Source organism: Apaloderma vittatum, unplaced genomic scaffold, assembly GCF_000703405.1.
Source record: "Apaloderma vittatum isolate BGI_N311 unplaced genomic scaffold, ASM70340v1 scaffold30115, whole genome shotgun sequence".
Taxonomy (NCBI): domain Eukaryota; kingdom Metazoa; phylum Chordata; class Aves; order Trogoniformes; family Trogonidae; genus Apaloderma; species Apaloderma vittatum.
The window spans coordinates 2,459-20,313 of NW_009716003.1; the positions used below are offsets into that span (position 1 = coordinate 2,459).

General features: G+C 41.8%; 1 protein-coding gene across 1 annotated transcript; it reads right to left on the minus strand.

The window, feature by feature from the left end:
- Positions 1-6,856: 6,856 nt before the first annotated feature.
- LOC104273903 (OX-2 membrane glycoprotein-like) lies at positions 6,857-16,534 on the minus strand (the record flags this gene model as incomplete). The annotated part of the gene is made up of 6 exons (XM_009869377.1): positions 16,489-16,534; positions 11,412-11,665; positions 10,650-10,731; positions 9,725-10,051; positions 8,786-9,052; positions 6,857-6,962 (listed from the first exon to the last, which is right to left on the minus strand). Coding segments are annotated over exons 1-6 (1,082 nt in total), but the record flags the coding sequence as incomplete, so codon positions are not given.
- Positions 16,535-17,855: the final 1,321 nt, after the last annotated feature.

Consider the following 17,855-nt stretch of genomic DNA (forward strand, 5'->3'; position numbering starts at 1 on the left):
TATCGTGTCCAGGGTCCTGCCACGCTCACAGTGAAGAGCTTCTTCCTTACATCTAATCTACAGCTACCCTCTTTCAGATTAAAGCTGTTACCCCTTGTCCTATCACTACATGTCCTTGCAAAAAGACAGGTTGGAATGGGTTGCCCAGAGAGGTGGTGGAAGTCCCATCCCTGGAAGTGTTCCAGGCCAGGCTGGATGGGGCTCCGAGCAACCTGGCCTGGTGGGGGATGTCCCTGTCCATGGCAGGGGGGTTGGAACTAGATGATCTTCAAGGTCCCTTCCAACCCTGACAATTCCATGATTCTAAAAAGTCCCTTTCCGGCCTTGTTGTAGGTTCCCTTCAAGTACTAGAAGGCTGCTATAAGAATAGGTTGATTATCAGGATGTAATTTCCATAATACGTATGGTAGAAATTGGGAAACATTGGCTTAAAAGCCATTCCTGCCTTCAGGTAAACACTGGAGCATGAAGCATGATATGGCACTGCTCAGCACCATCAGCCAGCCCTTAAGCTGACCACGGCCAAGTGAAGTGCTGCTACACAGCACACTCCACAACCTCATCCTGTCCCTTAATTTAAGCATAGTCTGAGATTCACTTTCTTGCATGTCTCAAAAATTTAATAAAGTACTTGAAAGTAACTGGACAATTGTATTGTCCCTTTTGAACACAGAAATTGGCATCTGAGTGTGAAGCCTTACTGCATATTTAAACAGCAGAAGAAATGAAGAAGGTATTTCCAAAAAAAGAGACACAGACCATGGTATGGCAAACTTTTGGAATTCGTATTAATCTATTTGCCTATAATGAGAATGATTTTCTGGAAAAAAAAACCCCAACAAAACACAGTCTCCATTTCTTACTAATACGATACCAAGTGAATCAGAAAAGTTTTTACACTGTGCTTTGTTTTGTTTAAGCCCCATAATCACCTGTTCAAACAATATTTCAGGTTTTTAAAACAATTGATCTTGAGAGAAGATTATGTGTTTTGTTTTTTCTTAAAAAAAAATCCAACTTACCTCATACCCACTAATATACTGACCAATTTTTTTAATTCTGGAAACTACACACACTGCAGAATTCACAGTATGACAGTGAGATACAGAATATACAAAACCTGAAATGGATTTATAAGTTGTGAAAAGCAAACCAACTTTCCTGGTTGGAAATACACAAATAAGGTTATTATTGAATATATAAGTAGTATGATATTTCAGAATGTCATTCTGATATATCAGACCCAATTTATGACACTACTTTTTCGTAGCATTGGAAAAAAATAATAAAAATGGAATCCTTATGTTTCACATTGAAGAGCAAGTAAAAGGTTTCCATCTCCTTGTCTAATACAGCCAAAGTGTTTTGCAAAGGCAAAGCATTTTAGAATTGAGCACATAAATAATTCTTACCAAGGAAGCAAACATGAAATTGAAACAGGGAGGCAACTATTCGTACATGGTAGAAATGCTGTTTTTTCTCCCTTTCAGCTGCCAGTCATTTTATTTTCTGGCTATATACAGAGCCCTATTGTTTGAATGAAAGGAGAATGAAGGACTGGAAAATTACTTCATAATGAAAAACAACCGCAGATACAAAGCACAGGATAGAAATTGTGTTAATCACATGTAGTAAAGGCCTCCTTGTTTTCAAAGAGTTTCGGCTTTGTTAGCCTGTACTTTGACACCTCCTCTTTAGATGTTCAACTCTGAATTCCTTCCTACACCACCTCCTTCATCCTGTCAGCAACAAACAGAATCTACTCCATCCATCCAGACCTAAGCCCCAGGAGATCTGAATTCATCCACGTGCTTTCCCCTCCTTCTTTCTCTGCCACTCCTTTTCACAGCTTTCCTCTGATACAGAAAGCAAAACATGCTGGGGGAAAACAGGATGGGAAAATGAACAAAGCACCCGCTGTCACTGCCCTTCACAATGAAAACAGGTAGCACGAAATTGTGGAAAGCCTAGAGAGAGTGCCCATGCTCTCTTTCTGTATGATGCAGATTGGAGGGTACTGCCAGGCACGTTTCTTTGAACAGAAGATTAAGTGACTTACTAGCGAACAGGAGTCTCCTGCAAGCAGTGTGTGATTAAAGCCAGAAAATATCTTCATTGGGGTTGAAAAATATTTATGTTAGCAGGAAACTTGATGGGCAGTCTGACAGCAGAATTACCCCTCTGCTGACATTTCTGCATGAAAGGGTTTTTTTGGGGTTTTCTTTATTCTTTCTCCCCTTGTTAGGTCTGTTCAGGTCTGTTTGGCTACAATATTTTTACGCTACCATTTTTTGAGGGGGTTTGGTTTGTTTGATTTTAGTTTTCTGCTGTAGTGTTAAGAGAGGTAAAGAAATGAGGCTGTTGTAAGCAAAACAACTTTCATTTATGGCACTGCATATTTTTGTTATTTTAGGGACTTCAAAATAGGACAAATGTGTTCTCATACACTTGAGAGAAAACCATGGCAATTCTAAAATGAGCCTCCCCGTCTGGGACAAGTTGGCCCAAGAGGCGTTCCTCTGTGAACAGGGTGCGTCATACCCATCTGCCTTATGAAAGAGGAAGTTAAGTCCCGTTTTCATAATCTGAAAGGCTGGTATTTAGCTGTTACTTTAGTAAAAATTACTCTGAAAAGTCTCTTAAAATTGAGCTGCTACTATGTTTTTCTCAACTACGTAGTCTTTCACTATTAAGGAAAAAACCAGGTGCACATCAAAGCAAACACACTGAAGAAACAAGCCAAGTCATAGAGATAAATAAGAACTGCCATAATTTTTAAGCCGAAACTTAGAAACACAGGGTTCCCTAAATTGAATAAACACTAGACGGTACTGCTATAATGGCTCTTCCAGAAATAATTCTTATCTTTAGTATAAACAAAGCAATGGAAAGCATGTACAAGTACTTACTATTGTAAAGTTTCCCAAATAATTGGAATCTCTTGTATGAGACTCCTCTATTTCTCAATCTTTCAGGATGCTTTTGGCCAATAAAATTGAGGTTTCCAATATCTACATATTGCAGCTGATCAGCCAGGTTGCTATTTGCAGCTTAATAGACCTGAATTTATATTATTTGGAGCAACTTAGAAACTGCAAAAATAATAATCAGCACATCTTCAAATCCCATTCAGAGTATTAAGTGATCTCTAACTGGTAACAAAGATATGTTTTCACTCTGTTTTATAACACTTGCGTAACTCGCAAAGAACACTGATATTGAGCATCTCTTTGAAATAGTTGGCTCTATTCAGAAGAAAACATCTTGAAACAAAAATTTTAATGTACTGTAAAATTTCTCTTTGAAAGAAAACTTGAATGTTTTAATTTCCAAATAGGAAAAAACATATTGGTACGATGGTACTTTCTTCAGATTTTTTTTTTCTGAACTAGTCTCTTCTTCTATGAGTCTTCAAGTTTCCTTTTTCCTGATTCACCTTATCTGCCCCACTTTCTTAGGCTGCATTATATCTATTGATAAACAACATGGTTCAAGAATTTTTTGTCCCGTTTTTATAGTTTTTAAAACACAAATATACTGTCTGACCATTTCTAAAGCTTTCCACATAGCAAAAGACACCCAAGTGACATTGATATACCAAGGTTAATTAAAAAAATTAAAAAAATAAAATCATACTGGCCTTTTTAACCTTTTGTGAAATATCCCTTCCCCACAGACAACCACAAGCCTCCAGAAAAAAGCTTGCCTTGAATTTTACTCAACTGTTGACTGCTATGTCCTGAGAACTGACCACAAAATTTTTTAACCAGAGGGGCTGAAATGTGAGCAATATGCCAGCTTTGAAATAAACAGTTGATACTCTGAAAAGCATTCAGGTTGAGACATGTATGCATTAGGTAAGTCATAGGAATTTATTCAGACTAAGAGCCTTTACTTTGCTTCAATGCAGGCACTTGGGTTTGTCAACAGAACTGCTTTATGCTGGTATGGTCTACAGTTAAGCTGTATTAGTTGAGTCAGGTAGGAAATGGTGCAACTTTTTACCAGAAGAGCACTACTTCAAAACCTCCAGCACAGGTGAAGTTATGTCTGTCAACTTGCTGTAACCTGCTTGATGCACTTAAATTGAGTGATGGACACAATTTGCCTCTCTGGCAGAGGATGAAGAAGCAAGCTTTCCAAAGTTTTTGCAACAGCTCTTGCCACAGAGGCTGCTCAGTTTGTTTCCAAACAAGTGACTTTTTGCCGAATGTTGTGAAGACGCGTCACTTGAGATGCTTTCATGGAGAAACAAAATGTGTGTATGCTCTGTAACTAGTACAAGGCAAGTGCCTGAGAGATGGGACAACTTGGAGCCCCCGCTCTTCATCTGATTCCCAAAGGTCTACCATGGAGAGGAGGGAAACAGCAAATGTAAAAGCAAAACCAACCATACTCTCATCAGCAGAAGCAGAAGAGAAGAAGCTTTGATGGAGAAGGGTCCTCAACCACCCACATAAAAAGCTGTTTTTACTTCAAAAAACAGGCATCTAGACAAGACTGGAAAGGCTTTGCTTGTTGTCTAGTGCAGAATGAAAAGAAGTATTGAAGCCTCAGATACTGGCCTCACAGAAGTCTTCTGGCATCCTCTAGCCAGTGTTATTAATAGTCTGTTGCGCTGTTACAAAAAGCACATCCAGAAATACGTACGTAGGCGTTGCTCCTTGTTCCAACACAACATGAGGATAATAAGAGGGTAAAACTAGAAAAGAGCTTTCTGCAAGATGTTATTCTCTTTTGCAGCCACTGCCTTAAATAGCATAAACAGATTTTCACAGGTGATCGGGACAAAAACAAGTCACTGCAAAAACAGACTAAGGTCCACAGTGTGCCGCTCAGACAGAAGCTAAGGTGTAGGGAATTTCCTCATTACAATTGAGTATTTGTGGATTGGTACTGAACTCTAAACATAACATTAAAAATTACTGTAACTCCACAGGTATTCTTGGCATTTTAGTGATTTGGTCAGGAAAGTTACAGTGGAATCATATGCAAAATAAATTGTAGTAACTTTTAGCAACTGTCAGAAAAGATCAACCAGGGAATTTTATTTTTTTTTTTTTAAAATCAGGTGGCGACAGAGTGATCAAACTGCACCAGTATTGAAATTTGTCAACAAAATAAAAACGAAGCCTTCAGGGAAACAGATCTACATCAGGAAGGTGAACTACACATTTCCCTGAGCTGGTCACTATATGAAGGAATAGGATCGGCTGGTCAAAATTATTGTGGATAATGTAATGCTACCTTTATACAAAAAGGATCCAGGACAGTGCATTACATTTTCAAAACTCAAGACTGAAAAGCAACTGAAAAGATATAGACTAGGACTGATAAAAAACAGACTACATTTAAAGAACAGAGACTGAAAGACTTACAGGCCCACTGCAGAAGTCACATCCTAGCATGACAGTTAATAAAAATCCATGATGAATGGAAAGGAACACAAAAAATTGAAGTCCCTCAAATCCTGCTGTTGTTGATGAAGCTAACACCACAAACTTACACCCACTGCTAAACACTGCTCACCTAATTTATCCTCTCTGAACAGATATTTACATGAAGCCTCAACCCTGGCACACATCAGCACATACACAGGGTCAGGGATCCAGACATCCTCCCCAGGTAGAGAGGCTTAAGAGTCTCCTTTCTTGCTGGCACAGGGAGGCTTCAAGCTCTGAGACACTAGCTAAGGAAGAAGGGGCAAAGCACTTTCAGTTTAAACACATTATGCATACCTGCATCTTACACTACCCTTACAGGAAAAGGGAGGGAGCTCTGTTCAAAATTCCCAAAATAATGTGTAGGCTCTGTTGTTGCACATCACAGCAGTGTCTCCACAGAAAGAAATCATGTCTTGCATGACCCATGACATGGCACAAGGATGCATGAAATGGCTTGAAAGTTGCAAGCCCAATACCTAGGAGCTGGTGTAGAGTGTAGGAAGCCAGCTGTGAAGCTTGCCGTACTGCCTGCTGGGTATGGTCCTGTTATAAGCCATCACTGGAACCACATGCAGGTAGAGCCTGGGGAACAGCTCGTATCCAAGTGCCAAAATCATGCCAGAAGGTACATCAACATCCTCAGCCTAGTCTTGTCAAGTAAGGTTTCACCATCTGACCCTGCTCCTTCTTCAGGCACTAGTGTAGTCACAGCACCCCAGTGTGGCTCTGCTCACCTGGGACACAACAAAGGGGCTTTTGAAACTGCAAGGTAGCACCTGCACTTTTTAGCACTCTCTTTGCCTGGTTACTTTCTGATCCTCTCTAACAAGTGACCCTGCTTCAAGGTCTCCCCTTCAAGATCTGCTTAGCACAAACTTGTTTGTGTTGGAGTGGTTGTTCTCAAATAAAAGTACGTCTTTCTTTCAAGCATTTGAAAATATAAAGATTGTGTGGTGAACAGAAGAAAGGCCTTCCCTTGAAGGCACTCCACTCTGCATCAGCGGGTTTCTCTTCAACATGCCTCTTCAGCCAAAAATTCTCACGCAACACTTTTTTGGCCCATCGCAAAAATGTGAAAGGCCAGTGAGTTACTTATGCTGAGACTTCTACCTGAAAGCAAACCATCAGCAGCATGTCTTGCTCTGCTTGGATCCTCCCCTCACAATTTCTAGTCTTGTATTTTTCCTCAGCAGCATCAGTGGGAAAACAGCTCTTAAAATTACCTGCAACTGAGGCAACCTATATTAACTAGCAACACATTATTACAAAGTTTGCTTGTCCCGTATTACAGTCTCACAACCCCTAACAATATCTCAACGAAGTTTCATTCTTCTCTGCAGAAGATCAGACATCATTACCAGCTCTGTAAAAACCATTGGTTTTCACACATCAGTTACTCACCACTTCAATACCTCCTGCACATCCTTTTCCTCCAGTACACCATGATCAGAATCAGAACAATGACAATGAGTAAAATCCCCACAGTAATCACCAGCCAAATCAATGAGGATCCCTCTTCTGTGAAAAAAAAAAAAATCAACAAAAAATACAGCAAATTAAGCTACTTTATGCAAAAAAGGCAAGAGGATTAATGACAATGACTCCTCATCAAGCTTGTGAAAGTTATTGCTAAGCTACACAAAAGCAGCAATTGCTCAAAAGAGAGCAAAACTGTGTATTTTCAGAGGCAAACCTATTTGCCCACAGAAAATTCTCTGTGAAGAAAAGATGTTCTCATGTTCACCCAGGGCAAATAAAACTGTCATACCTGTACCTGATATGGCAGTTGGCATGTGTATGTAAGCAGAACCTTATGCAAGTCGACACTTTCTGAAGAGTTCTTTACTTGAACCAGACTTTGAGGGTTTTTTAATGTAAAATAAAAGTTATTCCTTTTACTGTTAAACACTTATCACTGTTGCAAAGACTACATGAACTTTCAAAAACAAAGACAGGCTATGTTTTGATGCCTTCAGGAAGCTCTACCCAATATCTATCCCTAAATGTCCCTCCCTGGTTAGACCTTAGACACTTCATTTGACTGCCATTAATCAAAATGATACTATGAAGACTCATATCAATGCAAATTAGGTGCAAAACTTTCAGAATGAAAAAATTCATTTTGATCAAGCCAAAACTATCATGTCTTAATAAAGATAGGTTGAACTCTTCATTTTAATTTCTCTTTCTCTAAAATAAAGATTTATAAAACAACAAGATATTAGCTGATTTTTCATTCTCTCAGCAAGGAATAACAACAGTCTTAGTATCCTGCATTCAGAGACACATATTTCCTTTTTAAAAAGCAGAAACAAAAGAATATTGTGTTTGAGACAGGATAAAAGGAATTTTTTTTTTCAACGAATGTTGTTCAGAATTAAGAACTAATTTAAAGAGATGATATTAAGAGTCAGATCTTACTCTTTACTGCTGTTCCCATATCAATCACTTCTTGAGCACATAATTTAAGAATTAACACACAGTCCCAAACTGCTTTTCCTGTCTTTCTAATTTCCAAATAGTCTTCCTCTTAAGGCTCTGGACGAAGGCTCATGAACTTTAAATCATTTAAGTCAACATTCCTGTGTGAGCTAAGAATGGTACTTCAGGTTTTCGTGTTTCTATTTCTTGCCTATAGAGCTGCGGTGAAAATCTTTCCAGCAGAACATGAGGTGGGAAAAGAAATCAATCAGCAGTACAAGGTATCTAGATGTTGCACTAATGTATTTAAGATTTCCTCATAAACCCAGCGTAAGTATCTTCAACTGATCACCTTCCCATCTGTCTGAAAATACTATTCCTCCTTGATCATTACTACAATGCACAGGTGTCTTAGCAAAAACGTCAGAGAAACTAAAACATAATACGCAAGTTAACTGTACCAAAAGTGTAATAAGTTTAATTGAAACATTTTATTAAGTGCTGTTCGGAGATAGTTTGTTACTAATTTCAAAACTTCCACTTCAGTGTTCATTAAGTGATCCAGGGAGTTTTTACTTCAGCTAGATAGATATTAGGTGACAAGTATTTACACCTGTCTTGGTACTGTCAAAGAAACTATGAAGGCCTGTGTGAAATTCAACCTGCTGCAAAACACATGGTGCCTCTAGAACCCACAGCTCCTTAGCTGACCAGTTTAGGTTTATTCCCCACTTGGAGAGGATCTCAACATGCCATTGTCTCAAAAAAAACAATGACTGTGAAGTAGGAATTCCTTTCTTTTTACTAGCCACATACACATTTCACTCCTTTCTTTTCCCAGCAGATTCCTATCCAAACACGCTATTGCAAAACACAAAGGACAAAAGAAAGCTACCAAGTAGCTTCTATCATTAACCTACCTCCTTTCATTTTTACTGGCAATTCAATTTTTTCTTCTGTGTTGCTTACTCTGCAGGTCAAGTCCTGCACATTGATGCTCTGATTGTTGAAGATCTCCAGTTTACTGGTGACGGACACAATCCCACTGGTGTGCCTGACCGTCTCCTGTGTAGGAGTAGAATTGAACAAGTTGTTCCAGGTGATGGTGGGCTCTGGCATGCCAACAGCATTACAGATGGCTGTCAAACGACCTTCAGAAATCTTGTAATGGACAGATGCATTGAGACCTTCCAACACACAAATGAGACAATCCATTACCACAACGAGCACCTGGTCATAAGCAGTAATAGCAGGTTAAGCATTATCAATCAAATCAAAGCTTACTGGGTTCACACTGAGCCCCATAGTATAGGGATGCCAGAAGAGTTCATTGAGTCAGACCCACCCCACAATTCAATAACCCTTCTCTCAAACTGAAGTTATAGGCCCCAAAGGTTTCACTCCATCTGAAATCCCACATTTTAAAGTAATCTGCTGAAGTAAAACCATTTATTGGGCCATGCTGTCCTCCTCTCTGTTAACTCCCTATCAATGGTAGGGTTCAGCACAGCAGCTCACAGCAGTGAGGTTCTACTTGGCACCAAGAGGAAACTGCAACAGGCCACTCTGGTTTGCCCAAGTCGCAGCTGCTCAGAGGCTTATGAACAAAGATCTCACTCCTTGCTCTTTAGTTGTCACTCACAGAATAACAAATAAGGACTGCCCAGAGCCAAAACCACCACAATAGGCTTGAATATGACCCCACAGAGTTTTGCTCACAGCAGTAACACTCTGTTTCTATACTATGTTCCACCAAGGATGCTTCTACGACTGTAGTCCCTGAGTCCACTCAAAGAAAATGCTGTGGGTGAGAAAATGCCTTTTTTCCACCAAAAACGTATTCTTGTAGAGGTCCTCACCAAAGACACTGAGGCAGGTACGTCCCAACAAGGAGCCTTGAGGGAAAATATTGAAGAGGCACCTGTAACACCCTGAATCATCTATTCTAGTGTCCCAAAAAGTGATGCTTGTCTCATTGAGTACCAGACTTGTGAAATTCATTCGGTCTTTATAGGGTTCATGAATATTTAATCCTTTTATGTCACTGTACGTAGCTATATTATTGGGTGATTTTTCAGATTCTTTTTGCCACGTCACTTGTACAACTTCCTTGGGTTCTGTCAGGGCACAGCTGAGAGTCACGTTGTTACCCAACTTCACGTTTCTGTGTTCATCTTGTGGAACTACTGCAATGACATGAAATAGTTAGTGAAATGGGCAGATACCCCACATATTCAGAAGCCTAATGCTATTTCTAAGGCCTGGATTACTCACAGACAGAACAATTCTATCAATTACAACTTCCCCCATCTCTGCAGGCTTCCCACTTCGGTTTTATTAAATCAGATTCTGGCTTCCTCTTCTCAACAAAGACTCATTTTTTGTTTCCTAAAAGTCAGAGGAAGGTGGAATGCACAAGGGAAGTATACACGAGTGAACACCAGGACATTCTCCGATAACTGAGCAGCAAAATGTTCCAAAGAGAATTTTTGGACTATGCATTTGAGAGGGAGGGAAATAAAAAGGGAGACTTGATCCCAAGGGGAGGATCCACTATGGGAATTTGTGAACTCAGGACGCTGTATGTCCCTCACATCTCCAAACGCTGCTCCAGGAGGTTTTGTGACACACATGCCAGCTTCATGCCTCACCTATCTAATGTATATCAAATGGCAACAGCAATCTGCATTGTACCTATTTGTGCCTTACTCTGACTGTCAAAGCCTCAGAATCAGAAACATTTCACCAACCACTTTCAGGCAGATTTCAGGAAATTCAACTTACCATGTGCCTTTCCAAGGCCAGCATATGCCAGACACAAAACCAGAGCTTGGAAAGTCATTTTGGAAGGGAAAGTCAGCTTCACCTGAAGAAAGATAAGGAGAGACGGCTGATTCAATGACAGATCGTCTTCCAATAATATCATGTCTGCAGGGTACAAACATCAGTGGATTAATGGTAGCTTTGCCATGTGAGAAATACATAGTTCTAGGGGCAGAAAGAGAGTTTTAACATGTCTCCTTACACAACATAGAAAGTGCTACTATCAAGGTGGGAAAAAAATTGCACAATGGAAGTTAAAAAGGCATAAATTCACCACCCAACAAATAATGAAACTGCCAGATAATACAGCGTAGCCAGATACTTGAGCATGGCTCTAGGAAATAGATAGATCCCTAAAAACATGGAAAAATCAAGGACCAGCACAGCAACTGAGAGAGAAAATTCAAGTTAAGGAAGCATTTATAAACCAGTGAAAGATGTGTCACAGCTCCAGGAAAGCATAGATTTCAATAACAGCCATCTGCCTCTGCTTTAATACCCATGAAAGTCCTTAACACACCGTTGCTCACAGCTGGTGTAGCTGCAAGATTTCATACAATGAGGAACCAGGCTATTGTGTAGCTATACTGGTCTCCCCCTAAAAAAAAAGTCCCTTGAGATTGGAAATCCAATCTAGCGTGTTATAGGGGAAAATAAACAGCAAATCCTTTACTGTGCCATACCCACCCAGTCCGCACCTCAGAGCTCTCCTGAGCCACCGACAGCATCCCTGCACTGATCCTCCGCGACCTCCTCCGGTGGAACTTCTCCAACACTAAAAAGCTTTTTTTCTGCTTCTGCCGACTGCCTCCAAGAACTACCCGGCGCTACTCGTCCCTCCCGACTTTTGGCATCTCGCAGGCTTCGGAAAGCATCTGCTGCGTGAAGCCGGCAGCTCGGGGACCCTCCTGCTGAGAAGAGCCGGAGGAAGGACTCGGAGGCTGGTCGCAGCGATCGGGAAGAGCCGGGAGCTGCTTCTGTCCGGGGATGAGCCTCAAGAGGCGGGGAGGTATCGGCCTCTGTCCGCGTCCAGCCCCGTTTCCGAGGTTACTCGCGCTTCCCGTCCCACGCCCAGCCAAAAACTCACCTCAGACTTAGAAAGCGCTGCCAGAAGGAGCGGGAAAGGCCACGAGGGGGGTGATTAAGTGACTGGAAGGGAGATAATAGAAGTGCCCGAAGGCCTCAGGCAAGAGAACACTCTCATCGCCTCCGTCCCGTCAGCCCCGGCGGCACCTTCCTGTGGAGCTGGGAGAAGGGGAAGCACAAACAATAACAGGGAAAACTCGCTGCATCTTGTGGTTCTTCGACTGTAGGATTTTTCCACTGATTAGTTGTCTCTGTTGTAGTTTTATCAGGCTCCTCCCAGGCTTGAGAGAAACAACCCATTTCTCAAATTGATTGGTTAGGAAAAGGATCCTTTTCGATCCCTACAGGCGTTGAGTGTCCGTTGTTTGCTGTTTCTTCAGCTCACCTGCTTTTGGTACGGAAGGTTGTAACCAAGAAACTTCTCTAAACCAAACTATAGTTTAGAAAGCTGACATTGGTTCCTTAACAAAGTTGTGCAACTTTGGATGCTAGATGAAACTAACATAGCACATTGAAATGCTACAACATATTTATATTGTAACTTAATTAGTATAAGCATGCCTAATTTTACAATTACTGGCTAGTGATAACTATTTCATCTATTATTGGTTAAGTATATTTAAATTAGCCTCGCTCCTCATGTGAATTAGCATGCATGTTCCTTACAGGTGGTGGTGGGGCAAGTTTTCTTTGGTCTGAATTAAGTTGGTGGTCGTGATCTCCCACTGCCACCTTCACTTTTGACTGACTTTCAGTTTTTCACAAATAACTCGTGATATTTTTGCACCCCCTCATCTCCAACTCGAAAATTTTTGACTAGGAGACTCTTGCTTTGGTCTGGTTCAAAACACCCTCAAGGACAAACAGCCTATTAAAACTTTCTAAATAACGGTCTGTTTATTATCTCCAGCTACGCACTATCTTAATATCTTTTCTACTAATTGGCTTGAAGATTTCTTCATTGCCTTTCAGTGGCATTCTTTGAAGAACTGATTTACCACCCTTAAGGCATTAGAAATTGTTTTCGCACACACATATGTTCATATATCATTCATACCAATTGTAATATTTCTCTAGCAAGACGCTAGAATGTCTCCTGCTTTAAAAGATCATTGGTCATGGGAAAAATGCCAGACTTGGCACAAATTCAAGACCTTGTCAAAATTAATTGACAAAGATGTCCATGTAGTGGCCAAGAACCCACTTAAACCACAAATCCTTTCTTATTTAAGACACAACGGGTGGGAATATTTGGAGCACTTCTGTTAAGCTGTTCTAAGGGATGATGTTTCTACCTTCCCTGAGTCATCCCAGACTCATCCTGGTGTTAACCATGCCTGTTCCATTACTCTCAGTACCTCTGTGCACAAAGCAGTGCTTTTCAACCTGCAAAAAAGAAGACCCCCTCCAGATCAGGTCTAACCTGTTGCTGGAGGCTGGGGGTCAGGGCAGTGGCTATTCCAGCTGGATAGAACTGTCCTTGGAGACCTTCTCCACCACTGTGCTTCATTTAGTGGAGCCATTCCTCTGTCAGCAAGGAAACAAAAGCCTGAGCTCTGCCACTACATTTTTTTCAACAATTTTTTCTGTCTCCTAGGACTGATCAGTCACTTAAGTTTCCCTCTCTCAGCCTTCCACTTTTCGCTCCGAACTCCATCTAAAGCAGGTCAGGTCTCCAGCAACTAACATTCTACTTGTTGTTTGAGGCTGACATACCTACACCCTTCACATATGTTTTTCTTTTTATGAGAAATGTGCATCAACAGGTCTCCTGTGTTCACCTGCCTTCACTGTAGTTGAGGGGATTTCAGAGGGAACTACTGTGAGAGAACTACTGAGAGAATTATGGACTACACAGCTTAAAATAAATTTATCTAGAAGAGCCCTGTGCAATCAAAGCAACAAAAGCCAGGAAGTCCCAGGAATATTTTTCTGCCCTTATTTAATGAAAACAAAAGGGACCTTTCAGGGACTTGAGAGATATTTCATGTCAGCTCACCCTGTAACTCACGTCTACTGAAGTGAAAAAGTTTTATACTTATCTAAATTTTACTGCTCCTTCAATGAACTAGAGAAAGTTAGAGAAGAAAGAAGAAAATGGTGAAAGGGTCTGGAGAGCAAGAGAGTTGCTGCTTTGGAATAAAAGAAGGAAACTAGAGCTGAGCAAGGAAAGGATAGTTCTGAAGCAGTAGATGAAGACCAGAGGTAACCTTAGGGCTGACAGAGGCAAGTGGAAAGTATACTAGGCAGACCAGCAATGGCAGAAAATTCAAGTTCTTTTTATGTTCATAGAAGAACAAGACCCAAAAATCCCTTTCTGCCTCATTCGGTCAACAGTGTTCCTTATGTCAACTGTTTCTTTTAACAAGGACCTGACTCAGCTGAGCAATCTCTGCTAAGTTTGACAAAGATGTCCATGTAGTGGCCCAGTTCTTTGTACATCACCTTCTCCGGAGCTGGTGGTGGCCGAGCTGACACTGACTCTCTGGCATGACAAAGCCTTTGAAGTTAGTGAGAAAGAAAGTAAATAGAAGCCTATTTTCCTAGAATCCAGAGAGATCTTCCTTGTTCCGCTCCTATTTATTCACCCACAGTACACCCTGATTGCTGGTGGAAGAGGCAATCTGAAATTCCTTCTGTCAAGAATGAGGTCTGTTCTTTATTCCTTCCTCTGCGTTCTTGGTACGTACACTCTGCTGTTAATATGTTTCTTGGTTCTTTCCTTGATTTCTGAACTAATGAACCATTTGAGACAGTAAACAATGAAACAAGAATAACAGGATCATTAAAGTTTGGAAAGGTGTCTAAGATCATCAAGTCCAACCATCAGATCAGTACTACCACAACTATTAAACTATATCCTGAAGTGCCACGTCTATATGTTTTTTGAACACCTCCAGGGATGGCAACTCCACCATTCACCTGGGCAACCTGGCTTAGGTTGGAAAAGACCTTTAAGATTATTGAGTCCAACTGTATGGGCAGGAATAAAAACCACAGAAAACTATGAGACCCCTGTATGTGGCAAGAAAGATCTAGAGACATTGTACATTTTGCTTTGCTTTCCACCTGTAGAATAGGTCTACGAAATGGAATAAACCTGAATTTAAATTTCACTATAAAAGGAGGTTTTGTGTCAGATGGACTTAACAGGAGTGAGGACTGTCGGGCGTCATGCAGCCATGCCCCTTTGGTACGCCCAAGACACTCATGATTAAGCTCGCATTCTCTTCTCTCATTTCCCAGTGAAACCTGTTGGTTTTTTTGTGCTGATTACTGTTCATGTGCATTTCATCATATTTTAATTTTTTCTTCTCAATCGCCAAAGCTAAATTTTAACTCTTAGAAAAACTACACTTTTACGCCAAGGATAAATCATATACTCACTTCCAGAAGTATGGAGGTGAGGCCATTCCTCTCCCCCTCCTTCAGGAGTCTCTGAACCACACAGCTGGAGTACCACTGGTCACTGTCTCACAGCACTGAGTCTGGAAATTTCTGTTTACATTTTCAATTTCTTGAGAAAAAGTTATCTTTGAAAAGCAGGAGTTAAACTGACTCACCTCTTCTTTTTTTTGTTGTGTTTATGCACATATATTGATGGCTTCTAATCATAACCACAACTGAAGATCGTATATGTATGTTCCCATGACTACTATGGAAAAAACACAGATCATTTCTCTGGGCTAAAAAAGAGACCATTTAATCTCAGAAAACTCTCATTTGAGGAATGGCAAGTTGAAGCTCCTCACTGTAACCTACACGCACGTGGCATGAGAAATTTCAGGGCAAGCTGAATCAGCACATGATTTTCAGAATGCTGAGGAACTCTTGATTACAACATCACTAGAGATTGATTTTTACATGTCCCTTGCCAAGCAGCCTGAGATTATTTTCTAAAGGTCCATTGACCAAGAAGCTCAGCTGCATAAAATCCAGCTCTCTCAGGAGGCAACCCTAAGCAGAACTTGTCAGAGGAATTTGGGCAGCCTACCTTCCCAGGTACTACCAAACACCCGCTGTTCCCACTCCTCACCTAGCACACCTTCTTTTATCCATTGCAGGCCAGCGTGGCAACTTGGAGAACAGACTTGGGAACATTTCCACATTTCATTCTCTGCTCCTTTACAAGACCTCTTTCTCCAGGAGAGTAAAGCAGGACTGAAACCAAATGACCAGTTCCTTCTGTCAGTCTGTTCAACACCTTCTCTTCCAGTGACAACAGTCAGTGTCTGCCACAGGACAACCCTCATAAAGTCATTTTGTCTGAATGTCTTTGGATACAGTGATTCTAATTTGTTGATACCTGGGATAGGCTTGCTAGCTTCTAAAAGACTACTTGAACGTCCAAAGAGAAAAACAAAACAGCACTCCGGAGTCACTATTTTGATGCAAGACTCACTGGAGGCAATTTCACTTTGGCTCGTGATCTCTTCCACTAGAGGGAACTCTGCTGTTACAAAAGAAAGTGCTCTGCGCTGAGGCTGCAGCGGGACGCAGGCTGCTAGAAGAGCGTTTGCAAATGCATCAGAAGGACATTTCTAACACAGCTCGTGTACAGAGAGCTGGACGGGAAGCTCTCCAGCTCGAGCCCTTAAAAACTTAACTATTTTTTTCAAAATACAGATCTCGTTACAGTTCCACGGGCACAGATCATCCTGCCTTATTACATGTGAAACATCAAGGGGTGTCCTGGGACACCTCACCTACTCACCAGCCTGTTTGGCTTGTTCCTTGATGGTCATCACCTGCTCACCCATGCTCCCTCCCGCTGTTGCACTAGGATGGTGGCTGGCACCTGGTTTCTTTCACTTAGGGTATCTTCAGTCACTGGCACCCAGGCACGCTCAACCATCAGACCCCCATACGCACATGTACGCCAGCTAGGGAGTCCCTCACACAGGAAAAGAGTTAGAAATGGAGTTTAATGGGAAAAAAGGACAGACTGTGGTGACTGGATGCAGGGCATGGGCAGATGAGCATGTTGGCCAGCCTACATACATGTGACCAGACTCTTTTATCCCTTTATCCTTCCATTTTTGCAGGTTTTCCATCCCCAAATCCCCTTTATTCCTCCATTTCTCCCCATTGGCTCCTCCCCTAAGCATCCCAAAATAAGTCCCGTGTAATGCCAAAATGTTCTTTTGCAACCCGTCATGTCCATATCCCTTGTAGGCAGTGACCCCCCTCAGTTCAAAAGGTGCTTCTCTGATGACTCTGAAAAGGCCTTGCACATGGACCCTGGAATTGAGAACCTCCTGGGACATCCCTGGGAGGTGCCTGGGCAAGGCATACCTTCCTCTGAGTCCTTAGTTTGAGCTCCCCATCGGTCCTTGGAACCCTGTGCTTCTCTGGGCTTGTGGGCTCATATCTTTCCATCCTGCACTGGGCAACAGCCAGTGTGGGGTGTTATTTGCACTGTTCCACTTGCCATTGCCTCTCTTTTCTCCTTCACAAGTGTGCAGACAAGCTCCTTGACACGTAGCCCAACAGGTCCCTTCTCAAACATGCCATGGTCATTGCTGTTTAGGTTCTCTGCTTCCTTTGAAAACAAGCACCTGGAAACTTTTTTCTCTCTCAGGTTTTTCTTCAGACCTGGTAGACGTTTGTGAAGTGGGGAACCTGGGTAACTGCTCCTGCAAAAGACCCAGCAAAAGACCCAGTGGTGTGGTAAGTATGACAAAGCTCTACATTACCTGGCAGAGAGAAGTGACAAGAAGACAAGAGGGCTCCCATTCACAGAATGGGACTAGTTTGCAAGGGGAACAGTGAACTTGTGGGAGGTCAGTGAAAAGTGGCTAGCAGGGGATAACTCCCAGCTGTGCTCACTTACTGGTTTTGTCTCTGGATGCCAGCAGCCCTCCAGAGCACCTTTATGCCTGTGTGACCAGTAAGGCCGGGCAGACTGTTCAGGGAAAACTTTTGCATGAGACTGCTGGGTGCAGTGCCTGCGCTTGGCAACACTCCCTCGCATTCGTCCAGAAGAGACATCACATTTGCCCTCCTGGGCATTTTCACCTAATCACTGACAAAAGTTTCTCCTCCATGCTCCAGGCCTTCCCTAGCATTATTAGAGGTTAC